This window comes from Phalangium opilio, unplaced genomic scaffold, assembly GCF_054372755.1.
Source record: "Phalangium opilio isolate 3A_F unplaced genomic scaffold, DU_Popi_V2 ptg000217l_1, whole genome shotgun sequence".
In the NCBI taxonomy this organism is placed as follows: Eukaryota; Metazoa; Arthropoda; class Arachnida; order Opiliones; family Phalangiidae; genus Phalangium; species Phalangium opilio.
In genome coordinates, this window is record NW_028324218.1 from 6,624,854 (window position 1) to 6,651,264 (window position 26,411).

At 37.2% G+C, this 26,411-nt stretch overlaps 2 protein-coding genes across 3 annotated transcripts in view; both read left to right on the top strand.

Moving 5' to 3' along the window:
• The window catches only part of LOC149615959 (uncharacterized), a 34,188-nt gene extending 8,711 nt beyond the window's left edge, over nt 1-25,477 (top strand). Inside the window, exon 2 of the mRNA XM_089857224.1 lies at nt 19,933-25,477. Coding sequence (XP_089713350.1) covers nt 19,944-24,416 — 4,473 coding nt within the window. The 5' untranslated portion in view covers nt 19,933-19,943 and the 3' untranslated portion in view covers nt 24,417-25,477. The remainder of the gene's footprint in view (nt 1-19,932) is intronic.
• On the top strand, nt 96-18,313 carry LOC149615960 (uncharacterized). Of its 2 annotated transcripts, XM_089857209.1 has the most exons (5): nt 96-3,918; nt 3,990-4,141; nt 4,260-4,318; nt 7,625-13,953; nt 14,011-18,313. In XM_089857209.1, exons 4-5 carry the CDS (start codon nt 7,720-7,722, stop codon nt 17,845-17,847), a joined length of 10,071 nt encoding a protein of 3,356 aa, XP_089713335.1. In that variant the 5' UTR covers nt 96-3,918; nt 3,990-4,141; nt 4,260-4,318; nt 7,625-7,719; the 3' UTR covers nt 17,848-18,313. The 2 variants fall into 2 exon arrangements, with proteins under 2 accessions (XP_089713335.1, XP_089713334.1); XM_089857208.1 differs by having other exon boundaries at nt 7,625-18,313.
• Nucleotides 25,478-26,411: the final 934 nt, after the last annotated feature.

Sequence of the window (26,411 nt, forward strand, 5' to 3'; positions counted from 1 at the left end):
AAACTTATTATCTATTTGTAAAAGGGGGGTGGGAACTTTGCTATCAGGCGATCGAGGCTCCTCTTGTGGAGAAATTTGGAATGTTGTCTTTCTGGTTTGGTTTTGGCCGGAATTAAAAACAGAGTAAGAGTAAACAAGGCGTCGCAATGCAATGTGCTTTTGTTTGGGTTTTAAAGTTTAAAGTAAACCGGCTGCTGGTGGTTTGTTATATAAGAAGTCACAAAAAGGGGCTGTTATGTAAACATGTTGGTTTATAAGTATTTCTGATTTTGATAGCGCATTACCATAATTAAAGGGTTTGGTTTTGGGTATTATGACGTACTTGACGTCATATTTTGGTCACTAATAGGCGTAGTTTTGCAAGGGTAGCTTTGAGTCGTGCTGCTATGCATAAGTTTATAAGATATGTTTAATAAGTATGACATTACTTATGCTTCGTAATGCTAGAGACTTACAGCTCGAGCTAATTTTGCAGGACTTCCATCTAGGTCCTATTTAGTCTGTACTAAGCCTTTGACAGCGCCTCACCTGAATCTATGACCTACCTCCCTCACTTCAAAATTACAAGCTCCAGTTTGTAACCAGAGATTAACAAACTTATGGTAGGAACATATCTTATAAACTTACGGTTAGAATGGAGCTATCTCAGAAGCCTTAGTGTGACGTCACCCATGCTATTTGCCCATAGAACCAAGCGGTACCAAACATGGCCGCGCACTGCCAAAGCTGAGCCTATGACGTTTTACCCAGGCACTGACGGTCACAACTGAGATAGATCTATAATGAGGAGTGAGCCCCGCCCACAAAACCAGCGTAGAAATTAACAATGATACCAATTAGCTTTATGTATTCCTGGTTTTGAATACTTTTGGAATATTTTAAAAATAGCTCTCATGGCTATGTAGAAAATATTTTGGTCATAGGAACTTCAAATTTGTTCAACGGTTCAAGGTTGAAGGGCTTTCCTTTCAGTGAAATTTCTTAACCCCTGCCAAGAAAATAACCAAAGCGTCTTTTTGTTGTATGGAAAATTTGGGGGCCTACGTGGTCTTATTTTCCAAGAAAGCCCCAAGAAAAGTATTTTGTACTTGCTTAGACCCTTGGAAACGTCAAAAGTGAGCAAAGTTGTTGACCAAAACTGTGATGTTTAATCGTAGTAAGGTGTGTCAATCATCATGTTTGAAAAAGGCGTGACAAACGAGTTTAAAATGTTTCTCAGTAACCTTTCCCAATCTCCCTTTTATCCCCTAGCCCTAGGTTTTATATGCTCATAAGTTTATAAGATATGTTCCATAAGTATGACACTAGCTATACTTCTTAATGCTACAAAGAGACTTACAGCTCGAGCTAGAACGACGGAAGCGAGAATTGAAGTCCTACACTCGGTGGTGGTTAATTTTGCATGCAGGACTTCCATCTAGGTTCTATTTAGTCTGTACTAAGCCTTTGACAGCAGCGCCTCACCAGGCCTCACTCGCTTTACCTCCTCGAATCTATGACCTACCTCACTCACTCACTTCAAAATTACAAGCTCCAGTTTGTAACCAGAGACAAACTTATGGTGAACTTGTCTTATGATGTAGTAGGCATATAAAATGAACTTTGGGGTGTTATTTGTATCGGTGACCCTGAGTAAAAATGTGGATACTAGAACAGCCAGGTCGAGAACGAGAAATATTTAGTTTCAAAGTGTTTTACGATGAATCTTTTATATTTGTTTGTTAATTAATTTATTTTTAATTCTCGGGCATTTATAGTGTATGCACTGTACATTTTAAATAGACTCGTTAATACTAATATACTGTAGAAGTACAGAATTTTGGTCCTATCATCACTTAAAAACAGAAAAAAAGTACGATATCTTATGAGAGGCGGTGTCTGGCAAGCCGGTAATCTTCTTTGATAACTGATATGTCGAAATAAATTACTTTTTACAAATCAAAAATTAAAAGATAAGCATGTTTAGCCAAGGCCCAGATTATGATTTATATAATCTACGAAATATCAAAAGCCTCTCTCCAAGAATGATACAGCTTTTTTTAATTTTTTTTCTTTTGTTTTTGGTATTTTTAAATAATTAATTACGTTGTTGTAATTGGGGTAGGTAATTACTGCATGATTAAATATAACTGGTTAGCCGTGCGTATAATATGTCAAGTCATATTTAAATGATCCATTGAAAGGTTATTTCGAAATTTACATAAATTATAAATTAACTTCGTTATATAATTTTCATAAAACCCAAGGAGCATTAAGACTAGGAGATGCTTTTTTTATTAATTTTTCTGGTCATAAAATGTTTTGGGTTTCAGTTAAAAATCAAGAAGTGATATCTAGTTTATTAGGGAGAAGGTATAAATTCGCCACATTTCTAGCTTTATCTCCAGTCCTTACGTAGGTCCGGAGTTAATCCCCACCTCTAAATTACAACCAGCAATGATCTCATTGGTTCTTGAAAACTCACGTCAGCGCGACGCGAATGAGGAGAAAAATTACAGTCATATTTTCCGACTGAGGAGAGGCGAAATAGCCCGGCCTCCTTTTACGTCCCCCCTTGTACTTTGAAAGGGGGACTGGGACTATGGCCTGCGAATACTTAGGCATCTTAAACTTTCTCCCTTGTAAACTAGATATCACTTCTTCGATATAATTTTGGAAACATTTTCCTCATCTTGGTATTGAAAATGTTGAATTGAACAGCATTTATTTGAATAAATAGAAATATGTTTAAAACCATTGATTTAGTTATTTTACTTGCATTTCACATACCGTTATTAATACTCCTTGCCGCTAACCATGGGCCATTAATCGCAATCAAAAACTTGAACGTGCCGAAATTATTTATGGCCCAACAAATTAAATCAGTTTCGAAATATAATGATTTTAAATATCAAACATTAATGCCCTGTTGAATCCACACATCTTTTAATCATTATTATTATTTTTGTTATTGTCATTGTGAGCTATAAGAATTTAATCTTAATTAAGTTGATGCTAGATCGTGAGGGTGCGTTTAATCCAAGGTTTAATCGACTGTTAAAATGAAGATTACATCCGGTACTGTACGTCTTCAATAATTCATGTTTGTCTTTATATTAAGGGTGAATGTCTTATAGTGATTATGTGTACCTTACTATTGTTTTAGTATTAATTATTCTATACTCACAATAATAACAGTTATTTGGGGAAAAATATACGTAAAGTGTTCAAATAATATTGCAAAGAATTAATTTAATTGTGGCCAAGGCTTAACTACGAACATTTCTGGTACTTTATTTAAATTTCCCGCCTTTGTATTTGGGAAAAATATACGCAAAAATCATAGAAGTGTTCAAAGGATATTGCAAAGTATTAATTTAATTTTAGCCAAGGCTTAACTAAAACTATTTGTCGTATTTTTTTTAAAATTCCCTTTTTTTCGATTTTTCCCGCATTTTCAAACCTTTTTCAATTATTCAGCATAATAATAACAGGTATTTGGGGAAAAATATACGCAAAAACCATAAAAGTTTTTAAAAAATATTGGAAAATATTAATTTAATTTTAGCCAAGGCTTAACTACGAATATTTCTGGTATTTTTTCTTTTAAATTTCCCGCTTTTTATCGATTTTTCCCGCATTTTCAAACCTTTTTCAATTATTCAGCATCCCCTACCGGCGAAATTCCTAAGTTTTATTTATTGCTTTTTTTATAACGATAACCGTAACGATTCCCCAACCCCAACTTCCCAAGAGGCGTCGGGCTTGGGCAAGGCCTATTGAGGGGAATTTTGCCGCTTAAAAATGTGTTAGGGATTCGGAAATTTATTTCGTAAGAACGATTAACAATTTATTTTAAACTAAAAGCGTTAAGACTCGTTAAAAAAGGCGTGGTTAATAATATTCAATAAACCGCGTTTAATTCGAGATGCAAACTCGGTAAGTTATAAGCTTAATGGTTACGGTTTTGGTAAAGAAATCGGTTTTTGAACTAAGCCTTTGTTCTTTAGATATTAAATTAAACAAAGGCCTTGGTCAAGGTGATAAAAATTAAATATTGACGTGATTTCATAACATTTAACGGAAACAAAAACTGGTTAATAAGGACGTTATTGAAGCCTATAATAATATGGCTTCGTGGATTTCTAAAGCCTAACTTAAGGTAATTGTTTATGTAATGTTAAGCATGATGTTTAGTTTTAATCCCTTGTTTAAGTTTAATTAATGATGTTTTAAGTATTCTATTAATTCTAAAATTACGTTGCACCTATAATTTCTAGCCCCTTATCTGATGATTGAAGGTATTTTGGATTTATAAACAGAATTTTTGCTACCTCAGGTATGTTTAAACATATTTTTGACATTTTGAAGGGGCCAAATAGAGTAATGGCACCTACTTGCCTTTGACTGTATTAAGGTCTATGGGTAGTTAACATGGAGTGCCACTACGCTATTGTTGTTTATAGGGTAATGGCAGCACTCTGCCTTCGACTGTATTAAGCTCTATGGGGAAATAACATGGGGTGCCATTAGTCTATAAAAACATTTTACAGATTAAAAAAAAAAACCTTGTTTTTTTTTTTGTTTTTTTGACCAAATTGGTCCATATTTGAGGTACTTGTATCGACATCTTGTGCCTAATTTTATTTTTCTCAACCATAATACTAAATTTACCTCATATTTGCACGATATTTTCATTTCTCCGTTGTTTTAATATTGAGGCTTATTTACAATCTAAGCCGTGTTCCCGCGCGAACAATTAGTTGTTAAACATGCGATCTATGGATTGTAGTTCACGAAGATGTTTATCATTTTTGAATCTGCAGTTTTGCGGTTTTTTTAACAAAAAAAAAGCCAAAAAAATTGAAAAAATCAAAAAAAAAAAAAAAAAAAATGAGCGTGCGGAGTAAATTGACTTTCCTTTAAAGCTGGATACATTTAAAATAAGGTAAGCATCTTTACTGATACTAAAATCTATAAAACCTAAGTTTCTAAATAAAATAGGCCTTAGATTATTTTATATTAATATTAATATTTTTTAATAAGGCAAATATTTTTAATTAATTTAATTAATTTATTTAAATTTCTTAATTTTCACACTTAAATAATTAAAACCTTCGTTAGTTAATTCAATTGATATATCAGCCATGTTTGTCATATTTTCATATCTTTGGCTTACTTTATTAGTATTTTTAAAGGAGAAGTTCAGGTAACGTAACTGATTATGCCTTTAAAAGAATTAATTGCATTATTCTAAATATAAAAGGAGTTAATTATTAAAATTAATCAATAAAATGAATTATATCTTATTAAGTACAATATGATGATTAGTACATTTAATTAGTCTTAAAAATAATCAAGGACTACTGCCATGCCATCCGTTCTTACTTTAGTGTCGTCTGCTAGCCAGAACCTACCTTACCACTGCGTCGCCATTCCCCCGCCAGTGTCGTCTGCTAGCCCGAACCTCTTAGTCTCTTACCCTGACGGGATTGGTTGAATTCTCACAGGCAGAGAGAGATAAGGGTCGTCTGCTAGCCAGAACCTCTTACCCAGGTGGGATTGGTTGAATTCTCACAGGCTCTGAGAGTTGGGTTCTGGCTAGCAGACGCCATCCACTAGAGCAATGACGGATGGCAACAGGCAGAGAGAGAGAGATAAGGGGTAAGGGTAAGGTAGGGTTCTGGCTAGCAGACGCCATGCGCTATATCAATGGAAGATGGCAACACAGTAGTCCTCGATAATTTTTAATCCTAATTAAATGTACTAATTATCATATTGTAATAAGAGATAATTCATTTTATTGATTAATTTTAATATCTAATTCCTTTTAAATTTAGAAAAAGGAAACCATTCTTTTAAAGGTATAGAGTAATCTCGGTAGAGAGGGGAAAAACCAGTTCATCCCTCCCTTTAGGCGCGCTTTTGTAAGAGGGAATACTGAGCGCGCTTGTTAGGGGGGGATGACATGTGGCTTGGAGATAGAAGGGAGTGACGTTGCTGTACGTAGCGCCGATACTACTCTCCATGCTCCGTGTCATCCCCCCTAACAAGCGCGCTCAGTATTCCCTCTTACAAAAGCGCGCCTAAAGGGAGGGATAAACTGGTTTTTCCCCTCTCTACTGAGATTACTCTATGGAGTGACGTTGCAATACGTAGCGCTGACATTACTCTATAATCTGTTATGTTACCTGTACTTTTCCTTTAAACCAGTATATTCACAGCATTCAACTATGAAGACTGACTTGTGTCACTTTAAAATATGACGAACATGACTTCCAGCTTTTAACATGATAATAAAATAAATAAATGCTTTTGTTTATTAGAATTGAATTTAAATTCTTTATTTATGTACAATAATTAATGGGAAAAATAATTTTCTGTACAAGATGTCATTTAAATTAAGGGAGCTCAGCTGTTCTATAATTCCTATAAAATCCTATATATTTTTGAACCTGTTTTATGTTATCCTATAATTTCATGAAAGGTCCTATAATATCCTATATTTTTGACTTAGTTAATAAGTTTTCTTATAGTTAAGCATCAAATTTATCCTAAAATTTAGTTAGCTCTTTTATTAATAGAGATGTCATTTGACTAGATTTGACTGAAATTACGGTCTTTAATTCCTAAGGATTTTTTAATTATATTATATCATTTAATTAAGTTCCTCTGAATTTAATTCAAAATAAAATCCAATTTTTACTAGATTTTTCTGCATAGTTTGATCCATAATAGTATTATATATGAGCATGCATTTTTAGTCCTATATTTTCCTATAAAAACACGTGATTTTTCTCCTATAAAATCCTATAATTCCTTAAAACGATCCTATAATTCCTTAAGAAAAATCCTATAATTCCTTTAAAAAATCCTATAATTCCTTAAAAAATCCTATAATTCCTTAAAAAATCCTATAATTCCTTAAAAAAATCCTATAATTCCTTTAAAAAATCCTATATTTCCTTAAAAAAATCCTATATTTCCTTAAAAAAATCCTATATTTCCTTAAAAAAATCCTATATTTCCTTAAAAAATCCTATATTTCCTTAAAAAATCCTATAATTCCTTAAAAAAATCCTATAATTCCTTAAAAAAATCCTATAATTCCTTAAAAAAATCCTATATCTCCTTAAAAAAATCCTATAATTCCTTAAGAAAAATCCTATAATTCCTTAAGAAAAATCCTATAATTCCTTAAGAAAAATCCTATAATTCCTTAAAAAAATCCTATATCTCCTTAAAAAATCCTATATCTCCTTAAAAAAATCCTATAATTCCTTAAAAAAATCCTATAATTCCTTAAGAAAAATCCTATAATTCCTTAAAAAAATCCTATAATTCCTTAAAAAAATCCTATATCTCCTTAAAAAAATCCTATAATTCCTTAAAAAAAATCCCATAATTCCTTAAGAAAAATCCTATATTTCCTTTATGGAATTTAAATTTATGGCTGGGCTCCCTGTAAATAAATAAATAATTAGATTTAATTAATATAGTTAATTAATTTAATTAATTTAACCAAGCATACTCTCCTATATATATATATATATTTTTTTTAATGAAACATAATGTGTAAAAAGTATTTTACATTTGAAAAAATAAAACGTATAAAACAACGCATTTCTTTTTACATTATTTTCAGGAAACGTCAAATCAAATCAAATCAAATCAAATCAAACATGATTGATTATTAATTAAAAAAAATAATAAAATTAATTGCATAAAATAAAACCAAAAATGGATATTAATAAACCACCTAAAATGCAAGTGGACAGATTTAAAACTCGTTACACTTGCAATATATGCGGAAACGCACTTGCAACAGAACGTAACCTTAAAAGACACTTGGAAAAACTTCATTACGAAGTATCTTGTCAATTTTGCAACCTAAGATTCCAAAACCGACACCAATTGGAACATCACAAGTTGTCACATCGACACCATAGTGACGTTCAATTACAATCTCAACTCCTTGTTGAAACCGAACACGTTCTATTAGAGTCACACCCTGATTTGGAAGTTCCGTTAAATCAAGGTGCTGAAGTATTTACCTCGAGTTTGCACACGATTTTACCCGAACCTGACCCTTTACAAGAAGAACCGGAACCACCTCCTCCTCTTCCTCCAATAGAAACGGAGGAGGAAGAGGTTACAACTGAATCTGAACTTATTGCATCGGAGAATGAGGAAAAGTTTGAGTCCGTTATCGTAATGCCTGAACCTAACTTAGAAATACAAGGACATCAAACGTATTTCGTTCTTTCTGATGATAATCAGGAGATAACTGACAACAATCATCATGATTTACATAAAGCTGTAAAGGAATTTATGGGTACTCAAACTGATGTTAATTTCGATGGTGCCGAGATACGCTATGAAGTTGATGAAACGCAAAATCAAACAATTGAACATCAAATTGATGAAACACAAAATTATACCATGGAACATCAGCAACAAGTTGATGAAATGCAATATCATATAATTGAACATCAGCAACATGTTGATGAACATCAGCAAGTTGATCAAATGCAAAATCATACAATGGAACTTCAGGAACAAGTCAATGAACATCAGCAACATGTTGATCAAATGCAAAATCATACAATGGAAAGTCAGGAACAAGTCAATGAACATCAGCAACATGTTGATCAAATACAAAGTCATACAATGGAAAGTCAGGAACAAGTCAATGAACATCAGCAACATGTTGATCAAACGCAAAATCATACAATGGAAAGTCAGGAACAAGTCAATGAACATCAGCAACATGTTGTTGAACATCTGCAACAAGCTGATGAACATCAACAGGAGGAATTAACCGTAAATTTAACAAACGATAAACAAGTTTCCATGGAAGAATCATCAGCAGATAGAGCAATCCGAGAATTGCTAGCTGGATGGGCTCCTAATGGAAATATTATGGATATTGCTCTAGATCCTGTTGATACAACAGTCAAGGACTTGGTCAACTTAACTGTTAGTAGCGTTGAAGAAGAAATACCACCAGAAGAATCCCATGAAATAAATTTCGAAAACTACGCGGTTATCGTTGACGAAAATATGACCACGGAACTACCATTGGATTTAAGCACCGCGTCCCTTAACATCACAGAAACGGTTGTTGAATATGATGAAAATGAAGGCGAGGCATCGTATACTTTGTCCATTCCTGATGACCTACAACATTTGAATGTTATCGGACAAACGCGGCCGCAAATATCTAGCAATGATCTTGACCAACAGATACAACAGAATTTGGTCGTGTCCCAAGATAACAACTCCGATGTCGTAGCAGTTCAATTTCAAGATGGAGAAACTGTTTACAGTCTTTATCACGATGGAGACGAGACAACTATTGTTGAAACTGAAGGAAACCAACAAATATCTAGTAACAATGAGCACGATATGGTTGTGTCACAAGATAACAACTCCGATGTCGTAACAGTTCAGTTTCAAGATGGGGAAACTGTTTACAGTCTCTATCCTAATGGAGATGCTACTGTTGTTGAAACTGAAGGAAACCAACAAATATATCTTGGGGAGGTGGATAAGACAACTGATGGAGATATTGTCTACGAAACCATTCTTTTACAGGATGATATCAGCACTGTTGAAGACACGCGTCAAGAGGTGTTTGAGAATAATGCAGTAACACAAGAAGAGTATCCAGTTGTTTATGAAAGTAACTATGTCAACTCGGATACAACTGCAATTGTCTACGAGGACATGCCAATGTTGGATAATATCCACGCGGAATCTCATTTAACTGAGAATAACACAGTTCAAGAGGACGCAGTTCAAGAACTCGACCAGAATGCAGTAACTCCCGTCTTCAACGTAGTCAGCCACGAAAAATTTTCTGAAAATCCTGAACAGTTTTCAGACCTAAGTCACGCGAATCCTGTTCAAACTGATCAGGCCTCGACGTCTATCGTTCTAAAGTACACTCCACTTGTTGGTCGAAGAAAATCGCGTCGCACTGATAATAAACAGCTGGATTCACGTAATGACACTGAGACCACGACTAAACCTAAACCGAAAGTAGTTGTTCGTAAGACAAAGAAAACTCGTGAAACCACACCCAAAACTAGGGTTAAAGGTCAAACACCAGTGGAAAAACCTATATCGAAAGGAAAGATTTGTACCGTTTGCGATAAACCTTTCGAAACGTTAAAAGAATGTCGCGAACACGAAGATGAACATCATCTACAGAAGACTAAGGAAAATGTCGTTCAATACGTCTTTAAGTGTCCAACATGCGAGAAAAGTTTCAAGTCGCAGAGCTTCCTTTTCCATCATATGAAGAAACATCCCGAAGATGAACTCTTTTTATGTTCGACTTGCGATAAAAGTTATAATCGTAGTTCCGAACTTTACATACATCATATGTATCACGAGAAACAGAAAAAACATGTTTTATGCGAATATTGCGGAAATTCTTTTTGTTGGCCGCATGGTTTAAGACAACACTTAAGCACATTTCATGAAGTTGAAGTGGAATTCAAAATCTCCGATGTATTTACTCTTAAAGAATGGAAGGAATTCACTAAAAACGTGCGGCAAAAAACTGCCAAATATTATTGCGTAAAGGTCGTTATAAATCGGGGTAACACGAAACAACACATTATCGATACATTAGATGATGCCGATACAATCGATTCCAGCGATGGTTACAATAGCGCCGTTCCTTTCGATGAACTTAGTGACTGTTCAGAATCGGACAGTTATTTGAACCCGGACAGTGAGACGGTTAACTACGACGAACTATTTACCAGTTCTGCCGCCAGTGAAAGCGATTCCGGACCATCTATTGATTTATCAGCTGAATCTATGGATTCAGCGGATAAAGTTGACTACGCTAAACCCGCTTTGTTTCTTTGTGAAAAAATCGCGAAAGGTGAAAAAGAGTTGAAGGTGATGGACGTAGAGTTAGAAAACGATTTTATATCGTTGGGACTTGACCATAAAGGTAGAAAGATTAAAGCTACTGAAGTAAATCCAAAGAAAGCGGCTGTTGGTAAACAGGAGGAGGTCGTTGTTAAAGAGAAACCAAAACCTCAAGCCAAGAACGAAAAACTTCAAGCGAAGAACGACAAACCTCAAGCGAAGAACGACAAACCTCAAGCGAAGAACGACAAACCTCAAGCGAAGAACGACAAACCTCAAGCGAAGAACGACAAACCTCAAGCGAAGAACGACAAACCTCAAGCGAAGAACGAAAAACTTCAAGCGAAGAACGAAAAAACTGTGTTTAAATGTTACAGTCCAACGAGTCTCATGAACGAAATGGAACAGTCCGCTAATGTTATATTTGAAAATATTGCTACTGGAAAAGAACCGGGAAAGACTATGACAATCCCATTTGGTGATACTGTTCTTAAAAAGACCCAAAATAAAGCTTACCATCCAAAGGTTAAACAATTTACTAACAGGGTGCCTTTGGATGAGAATGATTGTCTCATGGCGAAATTGGAACAATCGGCCAGAGTTATATTCAAAGAAAATATCTTCACACCTAAAAATGGTGCTCAACTTAGCCCAAATGATGTCAATTGGCCGGAAGTAGATGAAGTCCCCGAAACTGCTCAAAAATCCCTAACTTCATCCATGAATGATAAAGAAGCCATTCCGTCTGTACCAACTGAAATTAAAGTCTCGGAACCAGTTATACCTTACTCGGAATTGGTTAAAACCATTTGTGGTGGCGGCAATGGTTCGCATAGAGCTAAAAAATCCGCGTCATGTAGTTATGTATTGCATACGAGAGATAGTCAACAATCACCCCCCAAACCTACGGAAGAAACTAGTCCGGAAAATGAAACTGAATTAGAAAAATTACGACATAAAGAATGGGGACAACTCATTCGCGGACCTGGGGCATACACAGCACGTAAAACATTTCCAAGCGCGAGGTTAAACCATTCTACTCAAAGATTAACACCACCAGCACCGGAAGTATCGACGACACTGTCAACTATTGTTGACTTTGATATGGTTAAAGACTTGAAGTCTAAGAAAGATATAATTAAAATGTTGCAAAGTAAAAAAACGAAAGACACTAAACTCGCTTCAGTTGATACCGAAATTGAATCTGAACCATCTGCTGGTATTATTACAAAACCACGTCCACCTCCTAAAACAAAACGACGTCCTGGTAGACCCAGGAAAAACAAACCTCCTCGTGAAACCAATAGCGAGAAAAAATCACAAACCCCTCCTGTTACGTCAAAACCCGATTGTAACTCAACTAAAATACAATCCAATATGAAATTTGTCAATATTCTTCCAAAACCTACACAAATTGGGAACTTGCTTTGCATCGAAGTATTTGATCCAAATACGAATACCGCGCTGCAACAACCTAAACAGGATAAACCATTACAAGCTGTCATTCCAACTGTCAAAGTTAATCCCCAAAACCATGTACAAAATGATAATCTACCTCACGCAAAAATTAAACAAACTGCTCGGAAAAGTTTCCCAAGTGTAGTTAAACTACCCATACGTAAAGACGTCGCGCAAGTATCGCCTCCAATTGGGAACACGCAAACTTCGCTCGGAGATAAGTACTTAGCAAATCCAACCCACGATTCTACCACCAATAACGATGAGACACAATTAGAATCTGACAAGGAATTCTCTGACTGGGAAATTAAAGACCCAGACAGTGACGCGCCTTCGGATATTTTGAAAAACACTGCAAACAAATCCCCTCCGAAGTCTTCTAATTCCGATGAAAATCGTTCCAATGGAGCCATGGTCATTTTTAACTCTCCATGCAGTTTCGTTGCCCATACACCCGACATGGTACCCTTAGCAAACGTACCATTAATTAGCGACGAGAACGACAATTTATTCAGTGCACCAACTCGCCTTGAAAATTCTCAACCAACTCCTGGTATTGTCGATAAAGATGCTCAGAATTCCTCCGGAAAACCTACAGAGATCTTGGACAAAGCTAATGAAAGTTGTAATATTGAAGCAGTTATTGTTGAGAAACTTCCACCGCAAACTGAAACACAAGCTTCAAGTAACGATAAAAGCACAGAGAAGGAAACTGTTATGAACAGCGAACTTATGGATATTGTAAACTTCCTGAATCCTCCCGAAGATAAACAAGACTCTAGCAACAATGACAAGGATTCTTTGAAAACAACCCCAGAAGAACAACCAAAGAAGAAAACTGTTGTACCAAAGTCCAGAAGCAGAAGGACATCAAAAGATAAGGCGACGACTCGTCAAAAGTTGAGTTCTATGTCCGAGGAGAGTGAAGATACGGCTGTTCAACGACCAATTGTTACCAGAAGATCGAGTAGATTACTTAAAGCTAAAGAATGTAGTAGTGAGACTTCCGATTTGGAAGTCAGCACGTCTTTTACTGAAGAAGCTGGTCAAGATAAAGTATCAGTAACCAAAGACTCTCCAAGGATAACTAGATCAAATAAGAAGGGTGCTAAGAAACAGGTGTCCGATAACGAAATCAACAAAGATCTCGAAAAGGTGTCAACTGAAAGTCCTACTAAGAGCAAGAGTAAAAGAAGATCTGTTGGAAAACGTACTCCTAAACGTTCAACAACTGAAATTCAAGATGAGGTTGACGAACCCTTGGAGACAATGGAAAACTTAACTAAAGAAGTTGAAAAATCCATGCCTGATAAAATGATAGAAGAAATACAGTCTACAGAATCAGTTGAGGAAACTGGGACCATCCATATTAATGAATTAACCAAGCCAACTTCAGATCATGAAGTCAAAATTGCAGAGCTAGCAGGTGGACTCCGGGAACCAAGTGTCTTACAGGAAGAGGTTCTCGAATCAAATCAGGTACAAGATGTTGTCGAAACGACTGAGGTGCAGGAAAAAGACGTCGAAACGACTGAGGTACAGGAGAAAGTCGTCGAAACGACTGATGTACCGGAGAAAGTCGTCGAAACGACTGATGTACCGGAAAACGTTGTCGAAACGACTGATGTACAGGAAAACGTTGTCGAAACGACTGAGGTACAGGAAGTTGTCAAAATGACTGAGGTACAGGAAGTTGTCGAAATGACTGAGGTACAGGAAGTTGTCGAAATGACTGAGGTACAGGAAGTTGTCGAAATGACTGAGGTACAGGAAGAAGTTGTCGAAATGACTGAGATACAGGAGGAAGTCGTCGAAACGACTGAGGTACAGGAGGAAGTCATCGAAACGACTGAGGTACAGGAAGAAATTGTCGAGACGACTGAGGTACAGGAAGAAATTGTCGAGGCGACTGAGGTAAAGGATGAAGCGCTCCAACCACTTGAGGTACAGGAAGAAGGGCTCCAACCAATTGAGGTACAGGAAGAAGGGCTCCAACCAATTGAGGTACAGGAAGAAGGGCTCCAACCAATTGAGGTACAGGAAGAAGGGCTCCAACCAATTGAGGTACAGGAAGAAGGGCTCCAACCAATTGAGGTACAGGAAGATGGGCTCCAACCAATTGAGGTACAGGAAGAAGGGCTCCAACCAATTGAGGTACAGGGAGAAGTCGTATCGAATAACGTACAAGAATCGAATGACGTACAGGAAAACCTTCTGGAAACGAATGACGTACAGGAAAACATTTTGGAAACGAATGACGTACAGGAAAACATTTTGGAAACGAATGACGTACAGAAAAACCTTCTGGAAACGAATGACGTACAGAAAAACCTTCTGGAAACGAATGACGTACAGGAAAACCTTCTGGAAACGAATGACGTACAGGAAAACATTCTGGAAACGAATGACGTACAGGAAAACATTCTGGAAACGAATGGCGTACAAGAAAACATTCTGGAAACGAATGGCGTACAGGAAAACATTCTGGAAACGAATGGCGTACGGGAAAACATTCTGGAAACGAATGGCGTACGGGAAAACATTCTGGAAACGAATGGCGTACGGGAAAACATTCTGGAAACGAATGGCGTACGGGAAAACATTCTGGAAACGAATGACGTACGGGAAAACATTCTGGAAACGAATGACGTACGGGAAAACATTCTGGAAACGAATGACGTACGGGAAAACATTCTGGAAACGAATGACGTACGGGAAAACGTTCTTCATCAAAATACTTCAAACAAAGAGGCGCTTCAACAAGACGAAGAGATTCATGAACCTTGTGAAGCACAAAGAGAACTAAATAAAATAAATGAGGTAGAGAAAACGAATCAGCTAATAGAAGAGCTCAATGGACTAAAGAAAAATATTCAGGAACAAGAAGAACAAGCTCAAAGTATTCATAATTCTACAGAGCTTAATGTAGCCCTAGATCGTGCTGAAAATTTTACAGAACTCTTTAAGACATCAATAAGCATTCATGAACCTACAGAACAGATGGATAAAAGTCGTGAACCTACTGAACCTGCGGAAGACTGTCTTGAAACTGTTAAGGCAGCCAGTGAATGTCTTGAAACAATTACGCTGGCTTTAGAAGTTTCTGAAACAACCAAAGACATTCTTGATTCTGCCGAAGTACTAGAATCTACCAAGTCTAATCAAGAAATAGGACCTTTTGAATCAGATAAACAGCTTAGGGTTCTCGATTATTATCCAGTTCGTTATCCGGAACCAGATATGAATGAATCCGTTGAACAGGAAGTAGCTCTTAATTCAACGAGATCAAAAAGACCAGGAAGACCTTTTGGTAAATTGAAATCTGAAATAAATAGTATTCTTCAATGTACCGGACCAAATGATTCGTCGAAATCGGAAATAAGCAGTATTTTAACAAAAAGCGGAAGAAGTCTTCGGAAAACAGATCAAAGGACACTGCGCGAGATTTTTGAAGTTCCCGTTGTTCCTAAGCAGAAAAGATCGAGTCCTATTGAACTATCTCAACAAAGCCCTGTAAAACGTAAACGTGGCAAACCTGGACCAAAAAAGAAGAGAAATCTTTTTGTAGAAACCCAGACTGTTGATACGATCTCAACTTCAGTGACAATTGAGAAAACCATGGAACTTATCATTGAACAACCTTCTAAAGAAGGTCCCAAGTTACCAGAGATCGTTATAGATACTAAACCTAAACCACTATCAAAGAAAATTGGTAAACCGATTCAACCACAGGAAGTAACAGTGAAGGTTTTGAAGAGTCGACCAAGACCACTGTCGAAGAAGACCATTGAGGAAAGGCAGGCTGCAATTGGTAAATATAAATTACCATCAACAGAAATCCATAATACCAAACCAGTCAAATATAGACCAAAACCTTTATCGAAAAAGAGCGTCATGGAACTCCTACCTGAACCAGAGACAGTTATCCCGACTAGTACAATAACCAAGAGTCTACCAAAACCACTTTCAAAAAAGACATTGAAAGAAATCCATGAACCCAAGCAAGCTGTCTCTCCCGCAGAACCAATTATTAATAAACCTAGACCATTATCGAAAAAGACTCCCATGGAAATCAAGGCAGCTATCCTAGATACAATGGTCAATAGCTCAGTTGAATCGTCGACAAGTCGTACCAATCCATTATTAACCAGAGCCTGGAAAGAACGGTATCTTTTAAAGAGGAAATCGAATGAGCCCAAGGATTCCGTTGAAACCCATATTGGTAGCTTCAAAAGAAGACTCTGCGTTCAGGATTACATTGCACCGAAACCGGTGGTGAAACCGGAACCGTCCCAAAATGATGCAAAGTATATCGACGTCATCGGACCCGTTAAGAAATCTGCAAAATCGGAAGCCGCAATTTTGATTTCTAAATTGAAGAAAAATGCCAAAACTGTCGTTCAAGAAACATCACCTGTTGTTTCATTAGAACCCACTTATCATGTAATATTACCGAAGAGGACATCAAACGTCACCATAAGCCAGTTCAGCGTGATTGACAGTTACAATCGGGGTAAAGGAAAAACTGACTTGCCTGGAAGCAATTCACCAGAAACATCTGAACCACCAACTTCCAGGAAAAGAGTTAGTTTTTCTGATGGTAGTGAAGAGATTGTAAGTCGTAAACGTCGTACTACCCATGACGCCGACGCAACATTAACAACAACTGAAGTCCCGAAATTGCTTAAACCTAATAGTCCGCAAAATAACTTATCTGAAACTCCAGTTAATACGTCACCTAAGCATAAATACTCTACTCGTCGAAAAGTAAAGGCTATTTTGAAACGTACCGCAATACCAGCCTCCAGTCCGAGTCCAAAAGAATTGAGTCCATTAGGAAAATCGAAATTTGCGGCTGCCCTTAGCTTGACCAGCGTCAAGAACCTGCAATCTACCGAAGACAACACGAATCCCACCACTTTATCTCGAGGTTTCGGAACCATACTAACCTACCCTTCATCCGAAACCCAAGTTGTTGCAATGGACAAACCGTACCATGCCTTAGGTAACACTACTTCATTCGTTCATCAAAGCGTTATTGACAACATCGACGTGTACTCGAAACCAGTTGCGAATAGGGCTGCAACTGGACCGAGGCTTAGAAGTCGTACTTCTAGCAGCTTCCAATCGAGAACCCCTTCAAAATGTTCGCCAGAACCTGTTGTAAATAAAAACAATGTAAATACATCGCTACGTGCTTCAAGTACCCTTCATTCTAATTCCAAGTCTAGACGTACTACAAGTAGCGCGTCAAAAACCACTTCAACATACTCTAGTCCCGATAGATATAAAAAGTCTTCATCTTCTCTTCATATACGTGTACCAACACAATCCCTCGCGTTAAGCCAACGCAAACCCCGTGTTTCAAATTTAAAAAGTGATATTAATTTGAAAGCCGTGTACATAATGGTGAAGGATCCCGTATGTAAAATTGATATTAAAGTCCCTATTGAGTTTTATCTGAAATCATTAAAATATGTTACTATAAACCTCGGATTAAAATCCGATCTTCCACTATAGACGCTCTTGCGTTACTATGTAATATTTTTATACAAGTTTGTGTAAATTTATTAGAAGGGTTCGTACCATTTACACAAGGAGGCCTAGCAAGACATCCTTGTGTTACATCTGAAGCCGGGTCTCCTTTGTGTAATTGGTATGATTTTCAAGTCTTCAAACTTTGTATGGTCTACGTATTATCCTTTTTACAATGCACATCTTTTTGTTTGTGTAATACATTTTTTTGTCTTTTAAACTTTCGTTGGTTCTTATTAGTTATATGTATCTGTAAGAACAGTGATTAAGTTAACTTCATCTTTTATTTTCTTATTTTTAAAAATGCTAGAAACTAATTAGCATATTTCGTATGTTAACTAAAACCATACTTTATGTTATTTTACGTGTACCTGTGACTTTAAAACTTCTATACAAAAGCTGTTGTATAAAATTCTTAATAAATAACGTTTGGAGTTGCGTTTTAAATGAATTTGTGCGTATTAATTCGTACTAGACATTGATAGCGGACCGGTTGTGTCTTGTATAAGCAGTTCCCGAAATAGCAACCGTGATTCCATTTAAACAGTGGTGTTGTTCAAAACTGCTGTTTTGGGAAATAGCAGTTTTGAACTATTCTTAACCTTAAGTACAACAAGATAATCGTAATTTAACCTAACCTGACCTTGCCTGACCTAATACTATTATTTTGGAATAACAAGACCTAAATTGACCCTAATACTACTAGGGTTCAAATAACCTAACCTATCCTAACCTACACTATCATAACTGGCTATAGTTTTCAGGGTTCCTACAGAACCTGGATAAGTCAGGAATTTGGAAAATGGGGAATAAAGTCAGGGATTTGGAAAATGGGGTCGGGCAATAAAATCAGGGATTTGGAAAATGGGGAAAAAAGTCAGGGATTTGGAAAGTGGGAGAAAAAGTCAGGGATTTGGAAAGTGGGAGAAAAAGTCAGGGATTTGGAAAGTGGGAGAAAAAGTCGGGGATTTGGAAAGTGGGAGAAAAAGTCGGGGATTTGGAAAGTGGGAGAAAAAGTCAGGGATTTGGAAAGTGGGGGAAAAAGTCAGGGATCTGGTAAGTGGGGGAAAACAGGGATTTGGAAAATGGGGTCGGGGAATAAAATCAGGGTTTTGGAAAATGGGGGGAAAAGTCAGGAATTTGGAAAGTGGGAGAAAAAGTCAGGGATTTGGAAAGTGGGAGAAAAAGTCAGGGATTTGGAAAGTGGGAGAAAAGGTCAGGGATTTGGAAAGTGGGAGAAAAGGTCAGGGATTTGGAAAGTGGGAGAAAAAGTCAGGGATTTGGGAAGTGGGAGAAAAAGTCAGGGATTTGGGAAGTGGGAGAAAAAGTCAGGGATTTGGAAAGTGGGGGAAAAAGTCAGGGATTTGGAAAGTGGGGGAAAAAGTCAGGGATTTGGAAAGTGGGGGAAAAAGTCAGGGATTTGGAAAGTGGGGGAAAAAGTCAGGGATTTGGAAAATGGGGGAAAAAGTCAGGGATTTGGAAAATGGGGGAAAAAGTCAGGGATTTGGAAAATGGGGGAAAAAGTCAGGGATTTGGAAAATGGGGGAAAAAGTCAGGGATTTGGAAAATGGGGAAAAAAGGTCAGAGATTTGAAAAATGGGGAAAAACGTCTGGTATTTAGAAAATGGGGGAAAAAGTCAGGGATTTTGAAAATGGGGAATAAGTCGGGGATTTTAAGCTGTTTTTCTAAAAATTCAGGGATAGGTCATGGATTTCGTTTGGTATATCAAACCATGCTTCTAGCAATGATAAATATGGGTCAGGTGTAACTGTGGACTCCTTAAAATGGTCAAGTATAAGCTGGAAAAGTTAGGAATTTTCAATATAAAAATTTCGTCAGAACCCTGGTGTTTCACTTCTCGGTTGTACTATTCTTTTGGGAACTGCTGTAACGTTTACGACAACCACTGTAATGGGTAAACTGCATTTTCGTGAAACCGCTATTATGGGAACCGCTTATACGAGGTCTTATCTTGATAACTTAGGTATTTGTTTGCCAAAACAATATCCCTTCAATCAAATATTAACCTGTGATATTAATTCATTTATTTTCAAAAATTTGTATTTTAGGAATTTCAAAGATGGATTTAGATGGACCATTTCTTTGCGAATACTGCAGCGAAATTCTCGCCAGTTCAAAGTGCCTTGATCGACATTTAAAAACTCACGAATTGAAAGATTATCGGTTTTTGTGCTACGTTTGCGACCAATCGTTTAAAAGCCGCGTACAGCTAACGTACCACGAAAGGCGACACAAAACGGTCAAGTTACACACTTGCAAGTATTGCGACCGCAAGTCGTTTAATCGTGGTAGTTTAGTATTTCACTTGGAAAGCGTCCATGCCCGTAAAAAACCATTTCATTGTGACAAATGCGACGTCGGTTTTAGCTTATCAATGGAATACAACGCGCATGTCGCTAGTCACGATGTGGAGACATTATTAGCTTGCCCTTTATGTTACCGTTGTTTTAGCCAACCCCTGAATTTGAGTCTTCATATGAAGAAACGGCACAATATTAGAGAAATCTTTCGGACCAAAGGGGTCACGTTAGAAACGCACCCGTTTTTAAACAATGAACAATGGCCGTTTATGAAATTTATCGAAAGAATGGATTCGCGCGGTCAAGCGATTTACCATTGCGCTTCGAAAAAGGTTTTAAAGAATCATTTCAATATTAGGTCACTAGCGCATTTATTCATGGAAAAATACCCATTCCTTCAAGATAACATGATCAAAGATCATAAGGTTCCAAAACATCAGTCTTACGTTAAGACAAAACGCCGTAAGATTCAAACTGCTAAGAAAATCGTGGTTAGTAGTAAAAAACTAATATCGTTTCGAACAAAATTGAAGAAACTTTTCTCGACCTATTCCGTACTTCCGCTTATGAAACGCGTCAAAAAATTGAAAGAGTACGCGAAAGATATCCGTAAAGAAATTCGAAAGTTACAATCAAAATCGGGTCTCTCCAGCTCGCAACCGCTTACGAAGAAGTTGTTATGCGAAAATATACCTCCGGCAACTTCGAAGTTGTCCAGTTTCGTTGGGTTAATACCTCACAATGATTTAGTTCACGCTACATCCGCTGATAGTCGCGTTGTACCATGTATCGTTCGTGTCCTTCCACAAACAAAATCCTCAATGAACCAATCCACGTCACATATGGTAAGACGCTCGGCCACAAGGCCACCTCCGCCACCACCACCTCCGGTACCGGAAGTTAAACCGGTAGTTAGAGCGCCTATTCAATTCCCATGCCTTGTCCGCGCTAGAAAACAGACTGAGCAGGCCATAAGCGCCTTGAAGGAGGCGACCACACCTCAGAAAACACCCAAGAAAACTCCAATGGCACCCCGTAGGGAACGCGTCGCCGCACCCATATATGCCCGGCGTTTACAACCAAATATTATAACGAAACCGCAAACCCCAGTCGCCGCTCCACCACCAGTAAATCAGCCTTTGGATCTTAGCCCCGTCATTAGACTTCCTCCTGTAATTAAGTTTGTTCCAACAATAAAACCTCATTTGGAAACCAGTCCCCTCATATCGGCGCCAATGAGTAGAAACGCGTATCAAAAGTATTTGAGGAACATTATATTCCCCGATAGAGTTCGAATGAATATAAACTTTCCAATTCCAACTTTAAGCGCTAAAAGTTTGGCGGAATTAAGCAAGTGTAGTTACGATGATCTGTACAAGTTTGTCGAGGACTTTAGTCGGTTGTTGGTAAACGAATATTTCTTGAGTATATTCAGTCCTCTTCAATTACCGTCGTATTTCATTGGAAATCCACCTCCAACATTGAGTCCTTTGCCCCAATCGGTATTGAAGGATTTGATTACGAAACAAGTCAATGGTTTAGTAGTTAGACGCAAGTACTTGGAAGAAATCTGTCGACACTTACCGGCGGAACCCAAAAAGAAGTCACCACCCAGTAACGCCAGTACTGGCAGTTTGTACAGCGGGGAATCATCACCGTCAAGTAGCAGTACCATTTCAAGCGGTTCCAACAGTAACGATTCGTTACCGAAAAAGTACGCGGCGACTTTTAATAAGTACAAGCAACAATCTACATTGGTTAAACCGCTCGTAAACCCGAATCCAATTCAACATAATCAACAGCAACAACCGAGTACATCGAGTAATTCGCAGATGTTCAAACCACACGCGTCCATGGCCTCAAACGTGAACAAATCAGTCGCAGCCGAGATTGAGAGAAAAATGAAATCTTTCCAGGAAAAACATTTACCATCTTCCATCATTAGTAACAAAGCTTCTCCAGTAACATCGGCAAAGCCTTCGACAATTCCGAAACCGGGGGTTGTACAACTTCCGCGGGTTTTACCAAACTTCCGTCCGTGCCCTAGAAGCGAGAAACCACCAGGGTACATTCACTTTGACTCCATCAGTAGCGACGAATCATCAGGACCGTCTTCGTACCTTTTAGCTACTTTTGATATTAAAAATTGGAAGGAAAGCGTAACCCTTCGCATAATTTTACCAAGGTTACATATCCCACTAAGTGGGTATCGTTACAAAGTGATTAGTGGCGGGTTTGCCCTTAAAAAGATCCAAACATCAACGGATGAAGATGAAGGCGATGAAACGTCGCAGATCGTTACCAAGAAATCGATTTCTACCAGAGAAAGTTTGATGTCCGGACAAGTTTATATCATACCTGGTGGGTTTTTGGTTCGAAAAAACCCTAAACCCGGCTTTGATAAGATACCAAAAGGATTCAACGTCAGGAAGTTTATTGATAAATCCAAACCAACATCGCCGAAAAGACTTGAAAAATCTGATATTAAAAAGGAATCGAAAAGAAAGCGTCAAGATAATGTACTTGCACCAAGAAGCGATACGCATTACCCAATACGAAGTCGCATCTCGAGTTCATCAAGTATTGATGTTAATAAAGAAAGTACTTCAGGATCAAGTGATAAGGTAAAGACGTCGGATGAAGACGATGAGTCCCAGCATGCCTTACGAGGGAAGACAAACACCAGGAGAAAAGAAGTACCACGTTTACAACCCACAAAGAAGCTGAAACCATATTTGAAGGTTAAAGTTGAGGAGTCGTCCGAGGAGGATTGCGAAATTTTAGATCGATCAGGAGAGATGACCAACTGGGGAGTTAAGAAAGAAGTTTCATTACAAAAATCTGATGAAAACAAAGATAAAATTGGATTACAACACGTTGAAAATTTAGAGTTGTTACTTGAAAATTATTCCGGACGTAGATTGACGCGTTCCCGAGCCGCTGTCGTTTGTAACGCGTCGTCTGAAGTTACCCTAAAACGTTCCACTAGAAGTTCCAGATCCTCCTCAAAAACGGAAGACCTCGCGGTTTCCAAGATCAAACAAGAAAAGACTTCCGAAGACCAAGTACAAGAGGAAGATATTAAACCAGATATTCGAAAACTGCAACAGCAACAACAAAGTTATGGCAAGAAAGATCTATTAACCGTTAGTTCCAAGACTTCGTCTGAATCTGAAGCTTCGAAATTTACAAATACTTCTAAAACGCAAACTGAAGACGACTCAGATTACCAAATGCAGACTGAAACTAGCAGTACTAGTTCGTGCAAAAAGAAATCGAAGAAAGTTATCAAACCAAAGAATTCTGGGGGCGTTAGTCTATCTGATTCCGACGAAATGCAGACTAGAAAATTATTACCAACTCGACAAGCTGCGAAAAGCGCAAAATTTAAATTGACCAAGAACTCGGAATCATCAAGCGAATCTGAACTGTCCGAAGGCGATTCCTCAATGGATTCATCATTGATTAAAGATAATAAAAATGGTTCACGAGACGGTAACAAAAACAGAAAACGCAAACGCGATACCGAAACTGAAACTAAAACGCATCGTAAAACCGAATCCGAAGATGACAGTTACGAAAATTCAATTACAAGTACCTCAAATGATTTCAGGAAAAATATGCCTTCAAAACTCAGGAAGTTTGATAAAAATCCATCACCGGACATAAATAGTTCTGTTTCTCACAAATCTAGTTTATCAAAGGAATTAAAAGGTCTTAATGTCGATGAAGTTCAAACAGTGTCTTCATCGCGAGGTGGTAGTGACGGCGGGGAATCATTAGGTTTGGACGAACCCTCGACTTCTAGAGTTTTACGGAAACAGAACGTTCGTAATTCTAATTCTCCAACTAAAGTTACTATTACTAACGAATTACGTAAGGCAAAGATTAAAATGAAGAAAAATGAACCCGAAATTATTCCAAAATCATCACTCGAATTCAGCGAAGAAGATTCTTCGCTGAAATCTAAGTTTAGAAATCAACAGGAAATTTTGAAAAAGGGGTCTTCGAAACAGAAAAAATTTGACCCGTTGGTTGTGGATGTTAAAAACACTGTGACTACTACTACTACTACTCATAGTGAATCCAATTCACCCACAGACTCACAATCTTCGACAAGTTCTAAAAGTTCTAACAATAATTTCAAAGTGTCGCCCGTTTCGACTGATAGTTCTTCATCGGGTGTCGCTTCGAAAAGGTTACGCAGCTGGAACTTATGCAACCGTAAATAGATTGGAAGGTTTTTTTTATTTTTAATCTTTTTTGAAATTAAATAATTGCAAAACACGATGAACTAGCTAGCTAACAAGGGAACCCCTTGAACCGTTAAAATGATTTAAGCTTACTACACATTAGAGCGTTTTGATGCTATGCGCGTGCGCGTGAGGAAGTTTGTTTTCATGCTATAGGATAGGCAACTCCCTCCCTATCTCCGACGGCATCTATATACTCTGTTCCAGCTTCGGTTGTCAGCACGCGAAAAGCTACGTCTCTATGTAATGTAGCGAAAGCAATGCTGATCTCGAGATTTTAAATCCTGAACATTTGTATTGCTTTCGTCTGTTGTCAGTACACACAAAGCTACGTTACATATAAACCTAGCTTTGCGCCTTCTGACAACCGAAGCTGGAACAGAGTATATATTGAATAATAATAATAATAATAATCTGCCGTTGGAGATAGGGAGTTGTCTATCCTATAGCGTGAAAACAAACTTCCTCACGCGCATGCTCGTACCATACCCTATTTACGCGGGAAAAAGCGCTGATGTGTAGTATGCTTTAGTTTTACTAAAATGCGTCAAAATTGTAATTTACTTCATATATTTTATCAAAAATCGTGATAAGTATAATTAAATAATTCCTCAAAATTCCAAAAAAAAAATTTATTAAATTTTCTAATTGTCATTAAATAATTTGTAACCATTTTAGTTAATTTTCATGAATTATTTTTGCATTACCCAATGGCCCCCTTCGCGTATTATACAATTTAAATTTTACACCTTTACCTATTTAATACCTAAATTATTAAGTTTATTAACTCCCGTTTTTTTTAATTTCTTTATTATTAATGAATTGTTCTAGATAATTTTTTTTTGTTGTTAAAAAAAGGGTTCTCTTGATTAGTTGGAATTGATTCGTAACAATGCGCGCGCACTTAAGTGTGTATTAATTATAATTCATCTTTAAAATTAGTTTTTTCATGTATAATATCATTATTTTAATTGATATTATTGTTTTAAATTTAAAAAAACGAACACTTTTGGTTTAAATAAAGACATTGTCACCTAAAATTGGTATTTTTGGAGATTTAAACTTATGCAAAGGTAATATTCCGAATTACCGGTAACAGAAGTATATATTACTTCACTTCTATTATTTACTTCTGCTGGTAATTACGGATTCAAATTTTGGGAATAAATTACGTTAATTACCGTTCTATCGGAATTTTTTTATATATAGCCTTCGTTAAATTTTCCCTAGGTCAGGGAAAACCTGGTAAAGTCCGGGATTTTGAAAATGGGCCGAAAAGTCAGGGAAAAGTTGAAGAATTTCAAAATTAGTCAAAAGGTCAAGGTAAAGTCTGGGAATTTCAAAATGTGTGGGCCAATAAGGACTGGGAAAAGTCAAGGAATTTCAAAATGGTGCCAATAAGGTCAGGGAATTTCAAAATGGGCCAATAAGGTCAGGGATTTTGAAAATGGGCCAGTAAGGTCAGGGAAAAGTCAAGGATTTTGAAAATGGGCCAATAAGGACTGGGAAAAGTCAAGGATTTTGAAAATGGGCCAATAAGGACTGGAAAATGTCAGGGAATTTAAAAATGGGCCAATAAGGACTGGGAAATGTCAGGGAATTTAAAAATGGGCCAATAAGGACTGGGAAATGTCAGGGAATTTAAAAATGGGCCAATAAGGTCAAGGAAAGGTCGGAGAATTTCAAAATGGGCCAATAAGGTCAGGGAAACGTCACTAAATTTCAAAACGGGCCAATAAGGTCAGCGACACGTCACTAAATTTCAAAATGGGCCAACAAAATCAGGGAATTTTAAAATGACCCAAAAAGGTCAGGGAAACGTCAGTAAATCTCAAAATGGGCCAAGAAGGTTGAAGAAAACTCAGAGAATTTGAAGAATTTTGTAAATTAATTATTTAATTTAAATTAAGAATTTGATAAAAGTTGGTAAAATATCCAGCTGGGAAATTGTAAAAAAATGTTTCTCCATAAAAT